Here is a 25,402-nt window from a genome sequence, read left to right as displayed (position 1 = left end):
ATGGCGGCGGGCGCCGTCTCGGCGCGGGAGGGAGGCGAGGACGCCTTCCGCCGGCTCTTTCGCTTCTACCGGCGGTGGGAGGGCTCGGACCCTTCTGGGGCCATTGATTTCTCGAAGCCAGCGGCGCGGCAGGTAAACCGGACGGTAGTGCCCTAACCGCAGCGCCAACGCACGCTCTTGTCTCCATGGTGACATCTGCCGCTTCCGGGTTCTTGCACGTGCCGCAGCCCCCCCCGGGGGGGAACCTTCTCTCCTCCATCCCCCGAACAGATTTTGCCTCTGTATTTGCAGCTGAGCAGGAATGCCGGGTGGATGGAGGTGGGAAGGCTCCTCTTCTGTCAGAACTGAAGTTATTGGGGGGGCGGGTTTAGGCCAGCCACCCACAACATGTGCACTCAGGTGTGGAATTCCTCAGGTAGGGAGAGTGTCGATTTTTAATTTTAATTTTAAAAAGAGACTAGTACATCATATCGCTGCATGCAAGCAGCCACAAGCTTTCAAAAATATAATTCACACACGTGCAGTCTGAAGCAATACAGGATTCTGCTTTTTTTTTGTATAAGGCGCATATGAAAAATCTAAACTGTTAGCCTTTTAACCAGCCATAAGAGAGATGCCAGCGGTTAAATCTGGAACGTTTAGTCTTCAAGGCAGTGCGCAGTATTACCAAAGTGTGGCTTTTCCACAAAATGACCCTTCGTTTCTGATTGGTGTGTGCTTTTGGGATTGTTGGTGAAAGGGGTGAAGGAGAGTAGTAAACTGAATCCTCATGAACGGTTGTGGGCAGCTAGAGAAATGAATGTCTTTTATTGTAATAGTTTACAAATACTGATGATTTGTTTGTTCGTTTATATCCCAACTTTTCTCCCAGAAAAGTAGGTCATAAAAATTGAAGCAAACGTGGATAAAAGCATATAAAAGTTAATAGTTCAATTACTTTTCAACTATTATCTTTCATATGCTTTTAGCTTTCTGTTTTTTATCCATGTTTGCTTTAACTATAAGAGAATTAGAATCATATGAAAACTAATCTAGTAAAGAAAAAAACAGTGCAGCACTACTAAAAGCCCTTTCCTTAAGAACAGTTAGCTCCCCCAAACCCATCAGAAGATTACAGTCTTCACTTCTTGGCAGAAGGATAATGAGGGAGCCAGTCTAGCCTCTCTTGTAAGGGAGTTCCGGCCTGGGAACAGTCACCAAGAAGGCCTCCCCCATGTCCCCACCATATATGCCTGTGAGGGTGGCAGAATTGAAAGAAGGGCATCTCATGAAAATCTTGGAGCCCAGCCAGGTTCATTTGAGAGAAAATGGTTCTTTGGATAACCTGGGCCTAAGTGTAGGCTAGTTGTCTTTAGGATATCTTTTTTTTGCTGCACAACCAAGGATACATTTATTGATCTTCATGGCATTTTCAAAAGATTAGCATCTTACAGCTGCTACAGTTTACTGATCTGTCACCAGCATTCTAATCTTTTCCACTGAAGGGAAATGGTTACAGTCAGAAGTACAGTGGTACCTCAGGTTACAGACACTTCAGGTTACAGACTCTGCTAATCCAGAAATAGTACCTCGGGTTAAGAACTTTGCTTCAGGATGAGAACAGAAATTGTGCGGTGGCGTCGCGGCAGCAGTGGGAGGCCCCATGAGCTAAAGTGGTGACTCAGGTTAAGAACAGTTTCAGGTTAAGAACAGACCTCCGTAATGAATTAAGTTCTTAATCCGAGGTACCACAGTATGTCCCATTGAGTTCAGTGAGGCTTACTCCCAGGTAAATGGGGTTAGACTTTCAGCCTGTTAATTTCATAAAGCTCTTTGAGAAAATTAACTCTGGATACAATATCATTATACACACCTAGAGTTGCAGCACCGCCAGACACCTCTTGTGCTCAGATTGTGAATTGCAGTAAGGAAGCAACTCGCTGTCTGGACACAGGAAGGCCAACTTGGAATTGTTCACGTGTTCAGCAGATTACTTTTAATTATGCTCATGTGCGCTTACCAGATAGCTGGTTTTTCATGTGTAATCAAAGAAGTTATAATTACATTCCTGCAAATTTATCTGATGCTCAATGCTGCCTCAACAGACTGACACGGGTCCTGCCTAGTTGCTCAGTTTTAGAAAAGAATAGGCAAAGGTTGTTGAGCTCTCCTTTAGGAATGTGCTAGACATCTTTCTGTGATATAAAAACACATACATGAACATGAAGGGATGCGGGTGGCGCTGTGGGTAAAAGCCTCAGCTCCTAGGGCTTGCTGATCGAAAGGTCGGCGGTTCGAATCCCCGCGGCGGGGTGCGCTCCCGTTGCTCGGTCCCAGCGCCTGCCAACCTAGCAGTTCGAAAGCACCCCCGGGGGCAAGTAGATAAATAGGGACCGCTTACTAGCGGGAAGGTAAACGGCGTTTCCGTGTGCAGCTCTGGCTCGCCAGATGCAGCTTGTCACGCTGGCCATGTGACCCAGAAGTGTCTCCGGACAGCGCTGGCCCCCGGCCTCTTGAGTGAGATGGGCGCACAACCCTAGAGTCTGGCAAGACTGGCCCGTACGGGCAGGGGTACCTTTACCTTTTTACATGAACATGAAGATAACACTGTACTCCTCCTACCTTAACCTCTACTATCTTAAACTTTTCTTACAAAAAAACCAAAACAAATAAAAAAATTAAAAAATAAAATGTAAATAAATAAAAAACGGTGAGATGTAGGAGTGCAAATATCCAGAGTGTGAGGGCAGGTGGGATTACTATGAGGAATTATAAAATATGCATCAAGCCATTGTGTCCACGATGAATGCATTGTGTTGACTGGGTTTGATACATTGACAATAATTTCTGACCAAATCCCACAACCCTCTGCATCTCTGGCCATTTCCTCTACTGTCCATCTCTCTTGCCTGACAAGTCACGTACACTGCCAGTTGCTTCACCAGGCAGGCATCCTGGGTCATCAAAGATAGTGGGCAAGTTTCTTTGATGTAGCTTTCTGATACAGTAGTGCCCCGCAAGACGAATGCCTCGGAAGACGAAAAACTCGCAAGACGAAAGAGTTTTCCGTTTTCTGAGGTGCTTCGCAAGACGGATTTCCCTATGGGCTTGCTTTGCAAGACGAAACGTCTTGCGCCTTTTTTTTTTAAACCGCCAATGCATTCCTATGGGAAACCGTCAATATGCATTGGTGCTTCACAAGACGAAAAAACTCGTAGAACGAAAAAACTCGCAGAACGAATTAATTTCATCTTGCGGGGCACCACTGTATGTTAATCTTAGGATATTAATATTAGGGCCAGGAAACAGATCTCACATGAAGGGGATAATGATTGCTGTCCTCCTGGCCATCCTCCTTATCATGTGTATTGCTTGTTTATCACCTCCGGGGTTGCCAAATGGACTCCTTTGTAGTTCTGTTAATTAGTTTTGGTGGTTTAACTTGTTCCCACGAGGGTTTGTTGAAAAGCTCAGAAGAAGCATGTTGGGAGAAGCAACAAGAGGAACAGCCATTTTAGATCTGGTCCTAACCAATGTTGATGACCTGGTTAGTGGGGTAGAAGTGGAAGGATCATTAGGCGCGAGTGATCATGCTCTTCTGAAGTTTACTATACAGCGGAAAGGAGCAGCCAAGCATACTAGGACTCAATTTCTTGACTTTAAGAAAGCTGACTTCATAAAATTTAGGGAAGTGCTGGGTGAGATCCCATGGACAGTAATACTAAAAGGAAAGGGATCGCTGTCCTCCTGACCATCCTCCTTATCATGTATATTGCTTGTTTATCACCTCCTGGGGTTGCCAAATGCTCTCCTTTGTAGTTCTGTTCTTTGTTTACCCCATGCTTAATTAGTTTTAGTAGTTTAACTTTGTCCCCATGTGGGTTTGTTGAAATGCTCAGAAGAAATCTGATTGGTTCTTACAAACACTCTGTAAAAGTTCTTTTGTGAATAAAACGACCTGGGCTAGGGGCTGGAGGCAGACAGAGAGAGATTATTATACGCACCCTTCCCAGAGTCTTGCTGGTTCAAGCCTCTGTGTGTATTCTTATTAATCAGAGTTCAATCCTTCCTTTACTTTGTGAACGCCTCATTTGAGAAGCAGCCTGAAGATGTGTAACAAATGTTCTACCACTATGGCACCACATAATAAATGAAATCATATCCATGTTTGAACATTTTTCTACTTGTTAATCATCTGGGTCAAAACTATATGTTACATACAGTACGATGTCGAGATTTTTTTTATATGACTTGCTGCAATTAGGTAGAAAACTAGTGGGGTGGGGAGGGCATTCTGGTTTTTCTCTGAATATCTCTCCCTTTAGCTAATTCTGCTTTGGGTTCTTAAGTCTAAATCCTTTAAAGACTCTTTATTTGTTTAAATATGTGATTTGTCTTTTGTATGAGCCTCAAGGCAATTTTAATATGCATCTTATCTGAGCTTAGGTTCTTGCCTCTGAAAACTAAAGTTACAATCACCTACTTGGTACTTAAGGGGCCGCTTCATATTTTTTTAACAGTCAAGTGGCATATATATTTTATGAAATAAATAATAGGGTAATCTTTTTACTGGTCATGGTGCCTTAGCCATTGTCTTGAAAAATAATTGGCAGTCTATACACATGACAATGGAGAAGTAGTTTAAAAAGATGACCCGGTGATAATTATGGGCAACTAGTTGGCTGTAGGAGTTGGAAATCTAGATGAATATGCAAATTTCTGTGCATACTAAAAGATTCAGCCAAATTTAGTGGTGCCCTGATGAGCATTACCCTGCAAATAGAGTGCACATCCAAAAACATTTCTGCATCCATATCAGCTGGTTTATGAATGGAAGCTTGCTTTTTCACAAGGACTTTCCTCATTGGATCAGGGCAATGGAGTTAAAGTTTGATAAAAGTGGTTAAGGGGAATGTGATATAAATTGTATGAAACTGCATAAAAAGAGGAATCTGAAATGATTAACTCTTTTTTAATGCTAGATTTATACAGTGCTTATTGAAAACAACATGAAACATATTAAAAACTCTTTATATAGACCAGGGGTAGTCAACCTTTTTATACCTACCACCCACTAATGCATCTTGCTTGATGGTAAAATTTTCTGACCGCCCACCAGTGCTCGATGGAAGGAGGATTCGGCTTGTGCCGGAGAACCCCCTACCACCCACCTAGAATCCTGAAACGCCCACTCGACAGGGACCAGGTTGACAACCTCTGATATAGACAAAAATTTCTTTGGAACTCATTGCCCCCATCATCCTCTTTGGTGTTCTAGAGCAGACTCAGTTGCCAGAAGCCTAGATGTTGTGATCGTTGTTCTCTGTTAATGTCTCCTGTTGTTGAATTTGCTTTTGCAAATATTTGGAGGTCACCCTAATAGACTGTGTAAGAATGCATAGACAATTGTCCTAATTTTGGAATATTGCTGTTGAACGTTTTTAATGTAATAATAATAATAATAATAATAATAATAATAATAATAAATTTTATTTATATCCCGCCCTCCCCAGCCGAAGCCGGGCTCAGGGCAGCTAACAACAATAAAACAGTACAAAAGTACAGCACAAACAACACTCTAAAATCATTCATTATAAAATTAATTAATTCAAGCCACTGGCAACCATTGGGCCAGAGCTCTGCGAAGATTGCCGAGGGAGGGAGTCAGGCTGTGCCCTGGCCAAAGGCCTGGTGGAACAGTTCTGTCTTGCAGGCCCTGCGGAAAGATGTCAAGTCCCGCAGGGCCCTGGTCTCTTGTGACAGAGTGTTCCACCAGATCGGAGCCACGGCCAAAAAAGCCCTGGCTCTAGTTGAGGCCAGCCTAACTTCTCTGTGCCCTGGGACCTGGTAGATTTCGTATCCCTTTGATTGCTCTTTAAAGCTGAAAGGAGAGACCTGTATCATGGCCCACTCACTTGTTTGGTACATCCATAGTGCCTCTGATTATCATCATCCTTGTCTGTGGCAAGTATACGAATTACATTTGTTCTTCTCTGTGCTTCAATGGGCTTTAAACACTGGTGACAAGTCACAAAAGTTCAGTGTAACCTTGTAAGGAAACTGCATAGGAGTGCTCACTGTGTTATGCATTTTACTAGTTAGTTCTCCACTGTGTGTTCTGTCTCTTCCCTGTCTTTTTTTAAAAGCCTCTTTGCATTATTATCAGACATGTTTCAGAAAGGAAGATTCTGTCTTGCCTATTGCTTCTTACCCACCTCATCCCATTATCTTCTGACTGTTGCAGGAAATTAACTACTGAAGAGAAAATTAACAATAAAGGTGACATTTTCAGGGTGACAGAGGATTAACACTGTCTTCAGTAACAAAAGATCCCTTTTTATTTCATTAAGAATAACATATTAAAAGTGACTACTAGGTATTAACAATTTCCGACTAGCACCAGTGCTTAGACAGGTTTACTGGTCCTCAGTTAATACTGTAATGAGTGCTGTATAATTACAGCCCTCCCAAGGAGAATTTCTGTCACAGAAAGAACCTCTTCAGACCTCAAGATTGCATAATTATGATTACCCTCTTATTTCTTCAGCATCGTTTGTAATTTCAATTAAAATCACATATCCACCAGAGTTGGAAACTAATGCATTATCCCAATTGAAATTGGGATTCTACTCTGCCACAGGCTATAAAATGTTGTGGCTTTCTAGCACTAGCAGTCCCTGTGTTAATAGCCATAATAGTACATAATGTTATGGTGCAGACAGAAAAGTGAGCTGTTTGTCAGAACGCCGTGACTTCAGGTTTCACAACCTACTGAATCAAGAAATAAAATGTGCCACAAAAACCATCACAGGTCCAGAGAAGCAACTGCTGCTTTATTGTCTATTTGACAGTTCCCCTGTAATGAAAACAAATACTATATTGCTTTGAAGAGCTGAAATTCTAAATATAGCACATGCCTCTGACTCAGGTATTTTACAACCTGGTAGATTTCAGGGAGCATCGCGAATCAGTGCGATAGGTATGCATCAATGGGAAAATTTGAGTGTAAGTTCAATTTCCTGGGTTTACTATTATTTCCATTTTAAAGCCATAGTAACTGACTCTAAAAGATAGGCACAGTCCAGCAATCAGCCCCAGTACAACTAACATCAGGCCCACTTATTTCAGAAAAACACTATAAATTTTGCTTCATTGACTTACCTCGATAACCCATTGAATTTAAAGGTAACACTATCCAATGAACTCTGCTGGTAATTAAAATATTTTAATGAACTTTTAGTATAAACTTGCCTTCTCCACAGAATAGTTAAACTGCCAAGGTTCTTCCTCCCCTCAGCTGCTCTTTTTGAAGGCTGACTTTGAGAAATATCAAGGTGTTTTCTGAGCATGTCCAAACTCAGCACAAGATCTAGCTGGTTTCTCTGCTCTTGTTGGGAAAAGGCCCTGTAGAGATCCGTCAGGCAGCTTAGTAAGGGACAAGGCACCCTCAACTCTGAGCTAAGGAGGAAGTTTGGGGCTTATTTTTGTAGATGAACTTAGCCTCTCTGAAACGTATTGACATCACATTTAAGACTCAGTTCCTTTCAAGGGGCAGAGTAGGGTTGGTGATGGGCAGAACTCCTACTGGCGAATAAAATTCAGCCAGGTTTTGTGGGTCACGTTTCAGGTGTCTCATATTCAATTTTCCGCCACCAGATTATCAGCTCTCCCCTGAGTTTTTCCTCAGTAAGTGATCACGATGCTTACAGAGCAGGACTGCGTCCAGTTAATCAATGGAAAGCCTATGGCCTCAAAAACTATCCAGGTGAGTGTGTTTATATGACAGGCGAGGGGCGGGGGGGACTTTTTTGATGTGTTTGCATCTCTCATTATTTATGATATAAATGTTATATGATCCAAATTTAGTTGGGAGAACAGTTTGTAGCAACCTGTATTGTTTCTGAAGGACATAGGTTGTAAACTTGTACGCTCTGTGTTCCTGCTGTTTCTCAATGTTCTTTTCAGTGCTCACATGTATAGAGGCCCTAACAATCTCTTCCCCATCCACCTTCGTTTTTGTCTAGGGTTTATATTTATCCCAGATCCCTTCCTTCCTGGCTGCCAGCGTCACTGGGTGAAGCAGTGCCTGAAGACATATACCCAGAAGCCTAATGTGTGCAATTTGGATATGCACATGTCTTCTTCGGAAACCACTGATCTGTGGGGGAAGAGTCAGCATCAGTTGCGGTATGTCCTGGTTCCAAATAATCCCAAGGCCATTTGATAAAAGGTCATTTACATACAGTGGTACCTCGGGTTACATATGCTTCAGGTTACATACGCTTCAGGTTACAGACTCCGCTAACCCAGAAATAGTGCTTCAGGTTAAGAACTTTGCTTCAGAATAAGAACAGAAATCATGCTCCAGCGGCGCAGCAGCAGCAGGAGGCCCCATTAGCTAAAGTGCTTCAGGTTAAGAACAGTTTCAGGTTAAGTACGGACCTCCAGAATGAATTAAGTACTTAACCCAAGGTACCACTGTATCTCCTTTATATCCCAGTTCAGTAATCACTGACCCCATCTGTATGAGTGCCATTGGTCACTCCCAGAGTTGGCTCATTCAACAACATCATGAATTCAAGCCTTTAGTGTCATCAGCCCAGTATTGTGGAATACTCTGCCAGTAGATACTGCAGGCACCTGCTGTTCCAGATTTCAAATGCCTGCTGAAAGCTTCTATTCTGTCAGGGTTATTCAGACAGTTGAGAGCATATCCACAATAATTTCTGATTTCAACTTTTTTATTTTTTTATTGTATTTTGTATTGTTTTAACTGCTCTGATTTTTTAATGAATAGTTATATATAAATATGTTTATAAGTAATAAAGTCTCTTAACTGTGTTTTAAGTGTCTGGTATTGTCTTTGGTTCTATTTAAGAATAACCAAGGAGCTAACGTATTTCTATTCAGATTATTTAACAGTAACCAACTTGTTCTTTGAAACAAGCTAGGTATTTACTATTTTTTTAAAAAAAAATACACGGAAAATAACCCATTGATGTTTATCCATAGTGTACTAATTTCAAGAGACAGCTTTGTCTTGGTTGCTAACTATTCTCAGTGCTGGATTCATGAACTTAGAGGCCCTCTGTGCTGCTCTGTGCTGTTCATTCACCCTATTACATGTGACTGTGTCAAAATTAGGGTTGTATAAGGATATAATAATAATAGTAATAATAGTAATAGTAGTAATAATAATAATAATAATAATAATAATAATAATAATATGCTTCCCTATTACCAGACAACTTTAGAACAATTCCTGCTGTAAGTCAGAGCAGGGGACAAATGCCAGCTCCCTCGGCCTGAAAAGCAAGATGAGCGCCACACCCCATAGTCACCTTTGACTGAACTTAACAATCCAGGGGTCCTTTACCTTTTACCTTTAGCTACTTCTAGCGATGGGGAGAGTGGTAAGAAAAATCATGTAAGCAGTTGAAAGCTTGGACTTAGCCAAGAAAGTGAAAGGCTTTTTCCCTTGAGCATTTCTTCTACCTCAACTTCTATCTCTGAGGATTTTTTTGTCTTTGATTTTTCTGTGAGCAGTAGAGGAAGCTGCGCTGCTCAAGCAGTTTTGGAGATACAATTTTTGCAGCATGGCAGTGAATTAACCTTATTTGTAGTTGTTTGACCTGAGTTTTTGACATTACAGTTGGGCATCCAGTCAAGCAAAGGGGCCAAAGGATTAAATGAGGCTGAAATGCACTTGCAGAGTAATGTAATTAAAACTTGTCATTATCTGCACATGGAGCCAGTTATTTGTAAAGGCTGCCGGTTCTATTTGACCCGGCAATGAAATTTAAATGCTGAAGTTTTACCTCTATAAAACTTTCCTCCAGCACCAGGATAAAGGATTTCAATAGCGACTCTGTAATTGCCCTGTAATTGTCTTAAATGGTAAAGTCAGGTGATTTGTGCTTTTTATTGCCCAGATATGGGCTTTTGGGTGTGTTCTCTGATTTTGATGTCTGAACTGACTTATAACAAGTTGATGGTTTAGAAATACCCCAATAAATAAATATTTGGAAGCTACAGTCATACCTCTTGTTACGTTCGGCTCAGGTTATGTCTTTTCAGGTTGCATCCCGTGGCGACCTGGAAGTACCGGAAAGGGTTACTTCCGGGTTTCGCCGCATGCGCAGACGCACAAAATGGTGCCATGCGCAGAAGCGGCGACCTGCGCTTGCGCAGACGTGGGTTGCGTTCCTTTCAGGTTGCGAACGGAGCTTCGGAACAGATCCCGTTCACAACCAGAGGTACCACTGTAGTGTATTTCTGCTTTTAGGGTAATGTGGTGTAGACCTCTTTCCATGGTCAGAGATGTTGGGTGTCTTCCTTGACCTGGTTGTTGCAAGCAGATCCCACTGACAAACTTTTAATATCCTTTCTCTTTCGTTTTAGAGCTAATTTCATAGTGACCGAAGACAGTGATGCCATAATAATAATAATAATAATAATAATAATAATAATAATAATAATAATTAGTAATAACAACAATAATATATTTCTTAAACCCTGCCCAACCGACTAGGCTGCCCCAGCCATGCGGGACAGCTTTCCAAAAAAATACAGAGGGAAAGAAAAAAAGAAAGAAAGCATTATAAACTTGATTATACCAAATTGAATTGCATACACACACAAAAACAACAACACAATACTCAATGTAGGTGGACTCGGGAGACCTGGAGGCTTCCCTGCACCTTTCCACGCATAGATCTGTGACCTACAGCCATTTCTTTGCTACTCTGGAGCTTCTGTAGTTTTCAAAGTTTTGCAGATGCATCTCAGTTCTGCTGTGCAGCACTGTCTGCCATCTTAATTAGGAGCACCCTGCCAAGATGTGTCACTGTTCTTCAACCAGATCTCCAAACTCACTTGCTGTTTCTCCTCCCACTCACCCAGCTCTTCCAGTGCTCTTTAATCCTGACCTGCAGTTCTCCCTGCTGCTTTGTTCTCAGCAGCGTGGAATATCATATTAGGCACGACAGCAATTGCTTGTGAAGCTACATGAAAATATGAAGACCCGAGGAGCTTACTAAAAATATGTCATGAACTTTGTGTCTCTCGGTCAACTACAACATAGTTTCTCTAGGCACTTAGAAAATTAATTTGCAAGTGCCAAATTCAGTGCAATTTGTCTGTGTCTTGGAAGCTTGGGGCTGCTTGTGGATCTCAGTGTCACAGGCAGTGCTAAAAGTTATTGCACAAAAGTAACTGGATTTCTTTTTGGTGAGATAAAGGAAGAAAATAGGATAATTTATTCTGTTAAAAAAGGATAGTAGTAGTGGGTGCAAGTTGGATTTCTTCCTGTGCACTTAAAGATAGGGAGGCCCAGCTTTCCAGATCAGATACTGCTATTGAGATTATGTAACTTCAAGAATTGGTAGCCTGAATTTGTGTGCTTTTTTCTACCCTACCCGTCTTGTTTTCCTTTTGTATTGTATCTATTGGATATTAAGCCTGCCAGCAGCTACTACCCTTTAAAAATATATCTGTACACTGCTTAGAAAATTTTAGGTTCTTCACAAGTGATAAATAATAATAAAGAATTTGAGCCACTTGGCACTATCATTTATCAAAATGCTCTGAAAAGAGGGCCCCAAGTTGCGTGTCTTAGTATTTCATTGATTTGAAATGACGTTACAGGAACATGCAATTATCTGTGGATTGGGAAACATGATCTTTTTATCATTATCACATGCAATCCTACATGAATTCTGATAGGCAATCTGCTATATTGTTGCAAGAGAAAAATGGAATGGATTTCAGTCATCAAAGATATTTCAAGATGGAACTTTAATTCCTCCAGTCAGACCAGCTCAGCTTTCCATTAAGCCTCTTACACAAATTGACATCTTTCCCAGTCTTGGAAATACTCATCCAGCTTTTCTTCACCCTTCCATAGTTTCATTTCACTTTTCCAAAATATTTTCTGTGAATTGCCTTAATCGACCCTTCAGCTCACAGTCCATTTTTTTTCGCTTTATATTTTTATCATTGAACCTATTGTTGAAAATGTAGCACAGATCAAAAGTGACTCACATTTGTACAAGTAATAATGAGAATCAAGCTTTATGGGCAGGCTTTTTTAAAGTTAAGAATTGTATTAAGCTGCATCAAAAACTTGGCTTTCCGTATAAAACTCTTGCAGAGATTCATAATTGAAATTGATTTTTTTTTTTTTTTTTTTGTAATTTTCTTTTGTATCTTTCCAGAAACAAAAGTTCCAGCAAACGGGCCTCAAAAACTTTACTGGAAAAGCTTCGCTGGGTGACTTTGGGTTACCATTATAACTGGAATACAAAGGTATTCAAGGACAACAGAGCCTCTTGGCAATGTATAACAGGAAGATAATATGATAGCAAATATTTGTTGATTTTATTTTTGCAGTGGTTAGAAAATGTAAGCATAAAGTCACTGTGCAAGCTTTCTGCTAAAGACACCATGGCTTCTTAAAGATATTTGAAGCCAAAACATTCTAATCAGATTGAAAACTTGAGGTAGAGTGAGAAAGAATTGTCTATCAGCATGCTGCAGACATGCTTAACCAAACGAGCCTGCAGCCTTATCTGCTTATTGTCTGGCCTTAATAAGAAATCCACCTATTTCCAGTCTTCTCATCAGAAACATTTAGCAAACCATATTGAGGTTTCTAGTTCAGGGAAGTTTGTATTTAGGAATTTGTGGGAAAGATTCTGGACTATGTCACCCCTGTGTGAAAAATATTAATCATCATGTCTGATATACTGAGTGTCTTGATTTTTGTTCCTGGGTCTGAACTACAAAATCGCTAGCACTAACTGAGCTTCTTGTTGGCAATAGCAGAGGAAGTGACAGTTCAGGCTCTAAAGCCCATTTTGAATGGATGTTACACTTGGAACTCCTGTAGGGGAAGCTGCCTAATCTGCTCCCCACTTCAGCTTTGAAAAGGAGATAGTGGGCTCCAACACAGCCAGGCATTGACCTAAAACTCACTTTAAGTCACGACTGGATGTGTTCATAGGATGGCTTTGTTCCTCTGGAATTCTTCTGTTTGCGTATTTGTTGTTGTTCTTTTGCTCCTTCACCAGAAATATTCAGCCAACCACTACACGCCTTTTCCATCTGACTTGGCTTTCCTCTCAGAGCAAGTGGCTAAAGCTTGTGGTTTTCCACGTTTCCAAGCGGAAGCAGGAATCCTCAACTACTATCACTTTGATTCATCTCTGGGAATTCACGTGGATGAGTCCGAATTGGACTATTCTCAACCGCTTCTATCTTTCTGGTAGGCTACCCAAACATTTTGTAAAAGGCAGCGTACACCTTTCATCTTCTAGCTAATGCATCTTGATTAAAGTGTACAAATGACAGGTTTCATGTGGCAACCACAAACTTCCTGCCTCTGGAAGTATGAAGTGTAGGGAAATAGGGCAGATCAAGATCATGGGCAGCAACCGACTACTGATCCAGAATAGTAGGATTGCTGAAGTCTATGGGAGCCATTGTTTATTTCATTTATAAACATTGATTCTGTATCCCACCCCACCCCCCATAACAGCCCTGAAGGCTAGCCTGTCAATTGACCTTTGTCCATCCCAACTTTCTGCACTGTTCCTGAGTTTCTTCTCTGTAAACTTGAGGTCAGACTGCCTGTGAAGGCTACAACCCAAAATAGAAGACCTATTCTGTGGAAGAAGCAGGGAAGGAGTACTTCTTAATGCTTCTTTTTCCTTATTGTTTACATTGGGGAAAGTGCCAATATATAATTTCTATTATTGGGGTTAGAACAGAGAGGGAGTTTTAGCAGAAAAATCACCAGTTGGGAGATAGTTGAGAAACACCCCACCAAGCCTTCATGGCTGCGTTTTGTAAAAGAAAATAATAGCACCTGGGACAAGCTACGTGCTGTCAGGTGTCCTGTGTGGTTTGGCCCCACGAATAACTTTGACCATTACATAAGAACAGGGCAGGCTCACCCATGAGACAAAGTGAGGCCACCGCCTCGGGTGGCAGGATCCACAGCGGCAGCAGATCCCAATGTAGATATTTAGTCTCCCCCTCACCCTTGTTTCTGATGTAGATCTTCACTAACCCTTCTTCAATGATAGGGAGTGGGACACCATTTTGCAATTTGCTTCAGGTGCTAATATGTTTTGGAAGTTGCCCCATACCTGTGAAACACCCTCCCTTCAGATGTCAAGGAGATAAAGACCTATATAACTTTTAGAAGACATCTGAAGGCTGCCCTGTATTGGGAAGCCTTTAATGTTTGATGTTTTATTATGTTTCAATATACAGCGGTACCTCAGGTTAAGTACTTAATTCGTTCCGGAGGTCCGTACTTAACCTGAAACTGTTCTTAACCTGAAGCACCACTTTACTAATGGGGCCTCCCGCTGCCGCCGCGTGATTTCTGTTCTCATCCTGAAGCAAAGTTCTTATCCTGAAGCACTATTTCTGGGTTAGCGGAGTCTGTAACCTGAAGCGTATGTAACCTGAAGCGTATGTAACCTGAGGTACCACTGTATGCTGTAAGCCGCCCAGAGCGGCTGGGGAAATAAAGCCAGGTGGGTGGGGTATAATTAGCGACATTATTATTTATTAAGTCAGGTCCATCTAGGTCAGAATTGTGTGCTGACTGGCAGCGGCTATCCAGGATTTCAGGCAGGGGTGTCTCCCAGACCAACCTGGAAATGCCAGCGATCAAACCTGGGACCTTCTGAATGTAAAGCAGATGTTCTGCCACTGAGCTACAGCTCTTTCCCTAATAAACGTGTTAAAAGTACCATAAGAGGAAGGGTGTGGGGAGCTGTTTGTTTGCTTTAGAGTTGAATGAGATAACAAAGTGCATATGTATTATGTAAATTATAACATAAAAAGAATGAATATAGCACAACACCGGTGGTCTTTATGTGTGCCAAGTTGCAGCGGAACTTCCACCTTGCTATTGAGAAGAGAAGAGCTGGTAAAATCTTCCCATAGCTACAGTTTTACTAACTGCCTTCCCTCTTTTTCCTCTGTTTAGTTTTGGACAGTCATCCATATTTTTGTTAGGGGGGCTGAAACGAGATGAAGCCCCTGTGGCCATGTTCATGCACAGCGGGGACATGATGATCATGTCCGGCTTCAGCCGCCTGCTGTACCACGCAGTCCCCAGGATTCTGCCCAACCTGGAGGGGAAGCCTTTGCCTTCTTGCCTGGAGCTGCCTCTCCCTGCTGACCTTCCCGAAGACTCTGTTATGGAGCCCTGCTCTCAGGAGGACTGGCAAGTCTGTGCCAAGTATCTGCAAGCATCCCGTGTCAACATGACTGTCAGGCAAGTGCTTGCTGAAGGTCAGAGCTTCCCAACTGAAGCCAGGACAGGGAGAGACCTGGATGCTTCCTCCGTAGGCTCTTATCATGAGGAGCACAGTGAAATAAAAAAGCACAAGTCTGATTCGGGCAGCTGAAACCTGGCCATATGGAGCAGCAACATACGAAGTGGATGTGTAACAAAACGTTTTGAACTTTGTGGGCAAAGTACATGGCTCAGAGCAAAAGACTACTTGTGTTGTGTTTTCTCCCAAGGTCACACAACTAAAGAATGGCACTCCAGTGCTTTGGTTAACACCATCTGAATATAATATACATTCCCTGACTTATAGCTGTCTTGTTACTCACTGTTACAAGTGACATCTTTTAGAAGACATCTGAAGACAGCCCTGTTTAGGGAAGTTTTTAATATCTGATGTTTTATTGTATTTTTATTTTCTTGTTGGAAGCTGCCCAGAGTGGCTGGGGAAACCCAGCCAGATGGGCGGGGTATGTATGTATGTATGTATGTATGTATAAACAAATTATTATTATTATTATTATTATTACTGTGAGGTATTAGGACTGGAGGGAGGCACCAGCCAAAGGAGCAGCTGTTAAGTTTCAGATTTTTGCAACCCTAGGTCATGCCTAAAATAAGCAGGTATGGGTCTGTTTCCTGCCTAGGTGGGAGGCCATAAGGGGAACCCAGAGGAGCGAATGTTACAGATAAATAATAAACCAAATTTTAACTTTGGTTCAGACTGAAATGGCCATTCAAAGACATTTTGCTTGCAGCACAGTGTACATCCCTTCATACTACTAGCCTGAAGTCCCGCTGAGTTGTCTAGAGAGACCTGCTGTATGCCTTGCAATGTGCTTATTACCTACTGACTGATACCAAGGGTTCATTTTGAGGGTGGGATGAGGCTTTTATTTAAAACAACCTCCCTTTCTCGGAGGAAAATAATTAGGGACTGTGTAGTGATTTTTCTATTCAATATGTCCTTTTCTTCCCCTTGTCTCTGAATACTAAAACTGCCCTGTTCCATCAGCGTCAGGCTGTTTGGCTGCCTGCATAATGCAATCTTTGCAGTCTGCCTCCTTCAGGAGCAAGCAGAAGAGAATGACTTTACAAACAGGAACAATGAAGTTGTAGATGAAGCACCCAGAAAGAAAATTAATCAGCGACTATCTCTATTGCCCAAAAGGTAAATATATTGAAACAAATAAGGACAACACAGTCTTCAGTGCCCATCTGTTTTAGGATTCCGACTTCCCTATCTGGTTTTTAATGCAATTTTAATTGCCAGAGTGCAGCGCTCTGTCCCAGGGGTGTTTTGTCGCACTTTTCCCATGAATAAGCTTACTCTGTTTTAAATTAAAGATCCCTATCTGTCTTGGAGGGCTGTTTCTCTCTCTTTCCTCCTCCCCGCCTCCTTTTTGCTTAGTTATTTTGTTCATGCTGCAGTATTGTTCATGCTGCCTTGAGCAACTCTCACCTTTTCCTTCAGGCTGTGTCTAGCTCTGCTGTTCCTGATATCCCCCAGCAGAACAAGGAGTATCTGTTCACCTCTACATGGCTAAACTCTGAGGAAGTTGGACATTTCTTTGCAATGCTCGACCATGGTGTGGGTTTGGTATAGTCCTCCATATATCTCTCTGGGCTATTCATTCCTGTGGTGCATCAGGATTTCCAAAAGAAAACAACTGGCACCTGTTTTCAGAAGTTAGGCTTGCATTTCATTAATGGTTCAAAGAGAAAAGTATTTTCTGTGCAGGCATTCAATATGGAATGATATTAATAAATTAGTTTTCCTGAGATAACATGTGAGGGTACACAAGGGAAGAACTGAATTCTCTTTCACAATGAGATTCAGAAACAGCCCACATTTGCCAGCAAATGCAGCTGGGAGCTGCATCCAGTCATGACTCTCTGACATGCTTGTTGTGTTCACTCTTAGCATTTCCAGGGGAATACTTAAGCTTTCTTCTGAGTAAGCATGCATAGGGTTACACTGTTCAAATGTTTGGGGTATATACTTATAAAACTATAATGTGTACAGTAGCTCACAGATCTCCCATATAAAGTATGTACCTGAGATGGCCACTTCTGCTTCTGCTTGTTGTGGAAAGAAGGGGGGTTTAGGTTTACCTTAAGAGAGGCTGGCTGCCTGATGTCAATTAGTGCAGGTCAGCTAATCCCAGGACATTTTAAATTGTGCTCAATGTGGCTGCCTATCATTTTATTTAACAAACAGTGTGTGTGTGTGTGTGTGTGTGTGTAAACACACACACAGCGTGAGTGGCACTGTGGTCTAAACCACAGAGCCTAGGGCTTGCCGATCAGAAGCTTGGCAGTTCGAATCCCCGCAACGGGGTGAGCTCCTGTTGTTCGGTCCCTGCTTCTGCCAACCTAGCAGTTTGAAAGCACGTCAAAGTACAAGTAGATAAATAGGTACCACTCCGGTGGGAAGGTAAATGGCATTTCCATGTGCTGCTCTGGTTTGCCAGAAGCGGCTAAGTCATGCTGGCCACATGACCCGGAAGCTGTACGCCGGCTCCCTCGGCCAGTAAAGCGAGATGAGCGCCGCAAACCCAGAGTCATTCGCGACTGGACCTAACGTTCAGGGGTCCCTTTACCTATATACCACTGAATTGTAAGAAAACCTCTAAGTGGTTTACAAAAATGTTTTTCTCCATCCCCAATTAATCTTTTGTACCACTAGCCCAGAAAAAATTGTTGTAGGTCAATATAATTATCCCATTGTGTTGGGGTTGGGGGGACTTTCCCTTGGATACATTAATAAGCATATCCTAATTGATAGCAGTTAAGATGTGCCAGCCATTTGTTCTAAGCTTTGTTACTACTCCTTGATTAAATACATGGTTATTTAAAACCAACATTTTAATAGTACAGTCACCTATTTGTTGGTAGTATTGCATCTGGAGATACCTCTGCTTCCTTGAGGTAGCACCTCTGGCGAGAGATGGGCTGCACCTCAGCAGTTGGCAAGAATGTGTTTGCCAAGAGTCTTGAGAATCTGATCAGAAGAGCTTTAAACTAGATCTTGAGGGGGAGGTAGAAAACTATACGAATAACAAAAAGCACCTGGCACTGGGGATAATAGCTTCATTGATACACAGGAAACTGAGGTGGTGCGCCAGAAACCTGCTAAAGGGCAAGAAACTGCAGGAAGGAAGTAGTTGCAGAGAACAACTCATGGTTTCAGTTGTCTCTACACAAATGCACAGAGTATGGGAAAGAAACAAGATGAATTGGAGCTTTTAATACAGGATGGCAAATACAACCTTATAAGCATGACTGAAACCTGGTGGGATGAGACTCATGACTGGAATGTAGGAATTGTGGGGTATAGCCTGTTCAAAGGGAATAGACCAAACAGGAAGGGAGGAGGAGTAGCACTGTATATAAAGGATGTGTATACTTGTGAAGGAATCCATGATTGGAGCATGAAAAGCAGATTGAGAGAATATGGGTAAATATTGTAGGAGAGAGAAACGACAGTGCCCTTACTATGGGTGTCTGCTATAGACTGCCAAGCCAGACTGAAGCCTTGGATGATGCCTTATTAGAGCAGATTATCAAACATTTGAAAAGGAGATAAATAGTAATCATGGGGAACTTCAACTTCCCTGATTGCTGTTGGGACTCAAACTCTGCCAAGAGTGTAAGGTCTGACGAATTCCTCCAATTTCATTTCCCAGAAGGTGGAAGAACCAACAAGGGGATCATCTATCTTTGACCTGGTCCTCACCAATAGGGAGGAACTGATTAATGAGGTGGAAGTGCCTGGAAACTTGGGAGGAAGTGATCATATTATCCTGGGTTTCAGGATACAGGGGCAAGGGAAAACTGAGTGTAGTCGGACACACACACTGGCCTTTAAGAAGGCCAATTTTGAAAAGCTGAAGGAACTACTGGGTGTGATCCCGTGGTCAGAAATACTCAATGAGAAGGGAATCCACAAAGGATGGGAATTTCTAAAAAAGATAAATATTGAAGGCCCAAATGCATACAATACCAACAAGAAAGAAAAGTGGGAGGCATGTAAGGAAACCGGTGTGGCTGCCTAAGGAGCTTACAGTTGAGTTGAGAGTTTAGAAGGGCATGTATAAGAAATGGAAGAAAGAGGAAATCACAAAGGAGGAGTATACATGAGTAGCCAACAGCTGCAGGGGGAAAGTTAGGCTGGCTAAAGCTCAGAATGAGCTCAGGCTTGCAAGACAGGTTAGAAATAATAAAAGGTTTCTTTGGTTATGTCCGATGTAAGAAGAACAAGCAAGTGGTAGGTCCTCTGCATGGGGAACACGGAGAAATGCTATTGGGTGACAGAGAAAATGTGGAACTACTCAACACCACTATTCAGTGCTGTCTTATTAAGCACCTTGAATTACCTGGGAAAAGTATCCTTCTTGCTTTGCATTTTCCGAAGGAGATTGAGAGAAGTAGTGTCCTGTAGCAGGGCTCCTGGGAGTCTGGTTTCCCAAGGGAGTCTGCTAAGCATCCATTCCTTTCTTTGTTAGGTGCTTGAGGAAGAGATAAGGAACTTTTTTCTCATTAACAGAAAGGTCCTGTTGATTACAGAAGAGGGAAAAACAAACTATAGTTTGCTGTGGCACATTACAGCCATAATGAGGCTCAGAAGAGCCAGCTGATGAGTATTGGAGATGGTTATTGATTTTTAAATGATGGAAGATTCAGCACACAGAAGTGAATCTAGGAGCCAGACTCATTCTTCATGCCATGTTTCTTGGTTACATATAGTCAGCACAGTACAAAGAGAGGGGAGTACAGTATGTTCTTGGCATCCGTCCGTCTTGGGAGACAATGGAGGAGTGCACCTTTGAAGGTGAAGCTACCCCTCCCAGTTTGTTGCCATCTGCAAATCTGATGAGCATCCCCTCAATTCCTTCATCCAAGTTGTTTGAATTGGAGCAAACGAAGCAAATTGGGTTTTCTGTGGGTTGCCGTTTGCTCCAATGCAGCGGTAAAATGGTTTGGTGTTTTTTTTCAGGGAAAGTGCCAGAGCTAAAATAAAGTAAAAACACAACTTGGACATGCGGCATTAAAGTGGAGACCTGTGACTGGAAAGCATGGTGCAAAAAAGAAGTCTGGATGAGCCCTTAGATTCTATTAAAGTCTGTTTGCCAGTCTTTTTGACCTCTTTGGGTTGTTTTCCCCTCAAACTATTTAACAGGTTCTGCCCAGAGCCAGTTTAGTTTCTGGACTCAGTTCAAAGCGCTGGTTTTAACATAAAGATTCTAGATCCCAATACCTCAAGGACTACTGTTCCCTATAGGAAGGGTCAGAGGGCCTTTTCAGTGGTGGTCCCTCACTTGTAGAATTCTGTCCCCAGGGAGGCATGCCTGACACCAACATAATCTATTTTAAGTGCCAGGCTTTTGGTCCTCAGTTTGAAGGATTTCAGGAACTTACAATCTCTTTTAGTGGGGCAGGGCGTTTCTTTTATTTATGCAGATGTGTTTTTTAGGTTTTGATCAGTTGCGCTTGTTGTAATTGTTTCAGTGTTTAAGTCACTTTGGGCCACTTTTGTGAGGAAAGCAACTAATTAGTATTTATTATTACTACTATTATCATTTCCAATCCTTTCCCCACAGTTCTCGAAAAATAGCCTTAAAGGAAACAAGCTCTACCTATTGACTCTGCCCAACTTGAGTCACATCTGACTGCAGCTTTCTAAATGCAGTAGTGCAGGGAGTGAGGTCACAATAGATAATAGGTGAGGTTTAATGTCAATTCCTCTTCCCAGGGGACTCTAGGAATTACAGGTCTGAGAGGGGAATGGGGTCTCCTAACAACTCCCAGCCCCTTTAACAAGCGAAAACTAGAATTCTTTAGCGAAAGCCGTGACTGTTTAAAATCGTATTGTGGTGCTTTAAATGTATGTTATGAATATGGCAAAAGTCAAACTTCCTCACATTGGGCCTCTTAAGCCAAGGAATGAGAGTGAACATCTACCAGAGTAATGAAAACAAAACAAAGATGACACAGCTGGTGGGGGCACTTGTTGCAGACACAGCAGACCCAAGAAGCTGGTGGCAAAAGTGACCTCCCTGGGGTCCAGGCCTGGGCAGTGTGTTGGAAGATTCTGCACTGCCCAGATGACAAGGACCCCCCCCCCTTTTCGGCCCCTTTCAAAGGAAAGTAGAGCAATACATTTAGCACCAGCTTGGCTGCAGGGGTTGCAGGAAGGAGACATACAAGGTGCAATCCAATCATTTTAGGAACTCCAGATTTGAGTAGGGTTTCCTCCTTAGCCTTTTCTTCTCTCAAAGATGTCCCGCGAGGTAGCGGAGTTTTAGGATCAGAGTTTTCCTTCTCCTGGATGAGCTACCTTCCCAAGTTGAAGAGTCCCATCTGCCCCTCATTTCCCTCAACAGCACGTGCAGAAACCGCTTCTTTGACCATTGCACCCACTATTGGTGTCCCCTGCTCAATCCGCTGGAGCCTGTCTTCATGGGCAGGGGAAGTCCCTAACTCACCAGGGGTTTAAAGACCTATTGGCTACTCTCACCTTGTTTAACTGATCAGTCAAAGCCAGTTCCGGGGTGCGGCCACTGCTGCATGTTGACTAGGAGCCGCAGGTGAGAGCTGAGTGCATGGTGGGGGCCAATGACAGACAAACTACTCCAGAAGGAGCATGGTGGGTCCCCCAGCAGAGATAGTAGAATAAAAGCACATGGGCTGTTGTGTGTTTCAGGGTCTCCAAAGAAGAAACGCAAGAGAACCAGCTATTAAAAAAAACACACACACAGCCTGCTGTCAACATCTGGCATCCTAGGACAGCTGTTAGACTCCAGGGTCCAGTTCCAGCCCCTCTATGACAATTGTGTCTTAAGCCTGCATTTAACTTTCCCATAATTCCCTTGGAGGGGTGCCATGTCAGGTGCTCTGGGCATTATGGGAAATTAAAATGGCCACACCTGGCCACCTTTGAATTGTTGCTGATGTTACAAGTGCCAGGAAAGCCTAAAGGGGCATTTTGCCCAGGAACCACTCAAGCCTGTAGCCTTTCTTGAACGCCATCATGCAAGGAGGATATTGTTCTATTTGGGCATGTCAGTCACTATCATTCAAGATAAACAAAGAGGAGGCATGTATCAGTCATGTTTGTTATAGGATACAAGGTGGAAATAGGCCCATATCACATCTCCTGGCCCAATATGGCAGCCATGAAACCCGGTTTGGAAAAGATCATTCCTACATAAGGTGGCCCATCTCGTGCTATGAAAAGCCTCCCTTCTGGATGATCCCTTTTGCCATTTCTGATCTGCTCCTTCCCCCTTGTGGCTGCTCCTGGCGTAACAGCTAAACACCACGCAGATTACAGCTGCTAGAAGCCTTCGAACACAATGCCATTTCTGTTGAGAACCAGACCGAGTGCTCAGAAGCACGATCCACCACCGGTGCCTTGACTCACACAGCACTTGGCGCACTGCATAACAAAGGGAGTAAAAAAGAGAGAGAGAGAGAATTATCCTCTGGCAGAATCATGAGCGATTTGGGAGTTTCTGCCTTTTTTTCTTGCAGGGTTTATGTGCCTTTATTTAGCAGCAGCCTGGCATGCGGGCTTCTATCAGCCTGGAGATGCAGTGATGGAGAAAGATAAAGCTGCTGGTCTGGGAAGGTGAGGCTCTAGCTGACTCCAGTAGCAGATGCTGCTCTTGCATCTTATCCTGCATCCTGCAGATCAAGGCGCAGAAAGACCATCTAGCTATGAGTCCTCCCCCAATAACTGGTCCTCTGCCTGACACATTTCCACCTGGCCTGGGAGGGCAGTGCCCTGGCTGACGTCAGCTACTAAGGCTCCTCCCTGACACGTTTGGGGGAATGTTTTTTTGCTAGCTTGCCACCGTGGAGATAATACGGTCTTTTACGAAATGTGTTTGATCTATTCAAGAACGTATTTCTGTTGTATCTCAATATTAATTTGTTGATTGTTCTAGTGAGCCACTTTGAGCACAGATTGGAAAAGCAGCATTTAAATAAGCTCGACGATAATGTGTTTTCTCTCATCACACAGCTGTTAGTAAGAGCCTTACATTGGGGACTGTTTAAAGCTCCTGTTTTCATGTGTAACCAATAAAGTTCAACAGGTTTGTTAAGCATATAGAAATCTTATGTACATACACACTACATCTAAGGAGTGATGTCAATGTTTCATCATACTAGCAGCATACTGCTAAGTTGGGGGTGGTTTTTGTTTCAGGGGCCGAAGGCTGCACTTAAAAATCAACAACACGCCTTTATTTTTGAATTTTCGTCATAGTTACAAAAGAACAAAAACATCTAAGATAAATCCCCAGTTGCTTCCCCCACCCCTCACAACAGCACATGCTGAACCCATAAAAAACAAGTCAGGTATCTTCAACCTAGGATCCAATTTTAACCCAAACATGCATTTGGGGACCCAGTTTTCAATCTTTTACCATATATTGGCATGGTGGTAGTGCTCCTGTTATGGCCCAGCTTGAGTCAGGCCGTGACCCAGCAGTTGAAGATCAGTGAGGTAAGTGATGATCTACTCCACGTGTTGTTTTGTAAGTAATTGCAGTCATTGAGGATAAGATAAGATAAAATAACAGGTTATGTGTTGGTGGTGGTGTTCATCTCTGTGTTGCTGGTGGATACTGCCTTGTCTGATGTATTAAACATACCAAGTTCCTTCAGAGTAATATTTGGGTCATTTTGTTTGTTTGTGTTTTAGAGCTTTAAGTTGCTTTGTCATTTTTTCCATGAGGGCAATGTTCCAGACTCTTTCTAGTTATGCCTCCTGTGATAGATTGGCAGCTATTCTCCAATAGCTGATCTATTATTTGCTTAGCTGCTATAAAAAGGATTAGCAAGGCTTTAAACATCCGGGGTGGGGTGGGGATCCAACTAACTAGTGCTGCTAGCGGAAGCCTGAGCAAGGACGTTCGCAGTGGGGCTTTTCTCCCTCTCCTCCCCCTCACACACTCTAAAATGGGCTTGGAGGGGGGGAGTTAGGAGAAACCCCAGAACAGTGCAAGGGGGGATAGGGAATCATTCTGACTGGCATGCTGAAAAGCTTGTGCTGATTGAATGATCTAATTAAAAATACACAAGGTGGTTTGCAATAGAAAATCACCTATCAGACAATATTATTTATTTGAGTATATGGTGCCATGGCTACACAAGGTCTTTACAGAGGTCTCCCACATCCACCACTCTAACCAATGGTCAGCAGTCTTTCTCCATTAGACACAGGGAGAAAGTACATCCATGCCTGCGGCCACAATGTTAGCTATCTGCCTCATTAAGATAGTAGTTGTGCGACCATATTGTTGCCAAGTACCGGTATGCATTCTTAATTAAATATATGGCGCATGGTACCTTTAAGATGACAAATCACACCATTCCAAACTGCACCAGTTTGGACACCTCTCAAAGTACTGTCACCCAATTTGGTGTGACAGTTCCTGAGATTGTACGTTTGGATAGCATTTTGAAACAAGATGGGGGACCAAAATGTTTCAACTTATTTTCTTCCTTAGAATTCCAATATTAGTTGATATATTGGTGGTCTCATTCTAGTGGTCAACAAAAGAGATTCAAATACTCTCTCAAGGCAAATCTTTTTTTAAAATGTAGTATAAACACCAACAACTGGGAAACACTGGCCTGTGAGCGCTCCAATTGGAGAATAGCCTTTACCAAAGGTGTCATGGGTTTTGAAAACGCTCCAACTCAGGACGAAAGGGAGAAACGTGCTAAGAGGAAGGCATGCTTGGCAAACCCTCACCATGATCAACTCCCACCTGGAAATCTTGTTTCCCAAGGCCGTCAACTTCCCAAGTCTTTGGGGCGTATCTCCGATGGTCCTCCCTGGCTATAAATCTCCATCAGTCCAGAGAGACCGGTGATAAGCGACTTTGGTCTGAGGAAACAGTGTTGACTCTTGCAGCCTTCAGATTTGAACAGGAGATTGAGCTGTCTCAGAAGCTTCATAGAAGAAGAGAGTATGTGTCAAGGTGAACACAGAGTTGGAACAAGGCATGAAAGCACAACTGCTAAGTGCAGGTTTGCCCCAGGAGTTTTGGGCTGAATTGCTGAACGCTTTTTCTTACACGTGGGTAAGAAAGGTTT

The 25,402-nt window shown here is 42.7% G+C and overlaps 1 protein-coding gene and 1 long non-coding RNA gene across 5 annotated transcripts; both read left to right on the top strand.

Moving 5' to 3' along the window:
• On the top strand, positions 1-23,403 carry ALKBH1 (alkB homolog 1, histone H2A dioxygenase; the record flags this gene model as incomplete). Of its 4 annotated transcripts, none has more annotated exons than XM_083448723.1 (7): positions 1-132; positions 7,636-7,744; positions 8,004-8,166; positions 12,195-12,285; positions 13,050-13,243; positions 14,984-16,460; positions 22,826-23,403. In XM_083448723.1, the coding sequence occupies 6 exons, from the start codon at positions 1-3 to the stop codon at positions 15,405-15,407; spliced, it is 1,113 nt and encodes a 370-aa protein (XP_083304849.1). In that variant the 3' UTR covers positions 15,408-16,460; positions 22,826-23,403. The 4 variants fall into 4 exon arrangements, with proteins under 4 accessions (XP_083304849.1, XP_083304848.1, XP_083304851.1 ...); XM_083448722.1 differs by having other exon boundaries at positions 14,984-16,880; XM_083448725.1 differs by having other exon boundaries at positions 126-415.
• Positions 422-4,008, top strand: LOC310681435. The gene is made up of 2 exons (XR_014513276.1): positions 422-1,681; positions 3,882-4,008. It is a non-coding gene; the product is annotated as an uncharacterized lncRNA (long non-coding RNA).
• Positions 23,404-25,402: the final 1,999 nt, after the last annotated feature.

Source organism: Podarcis tiliguerta, assembly GCF_965153285.1.
Source record: "Podarcis tiliguerta genome assembly, chromosome: 1".
Lineage (NCBI taxonomy): Eukaryota > Metazoa > Chordata > Lepidosauria > Squamata > Lacertidae > Podarcis > Podarcis tiliguerta.
This window is presented reverse-complemented; position numbering and strand designations above follow the sequence as displayed.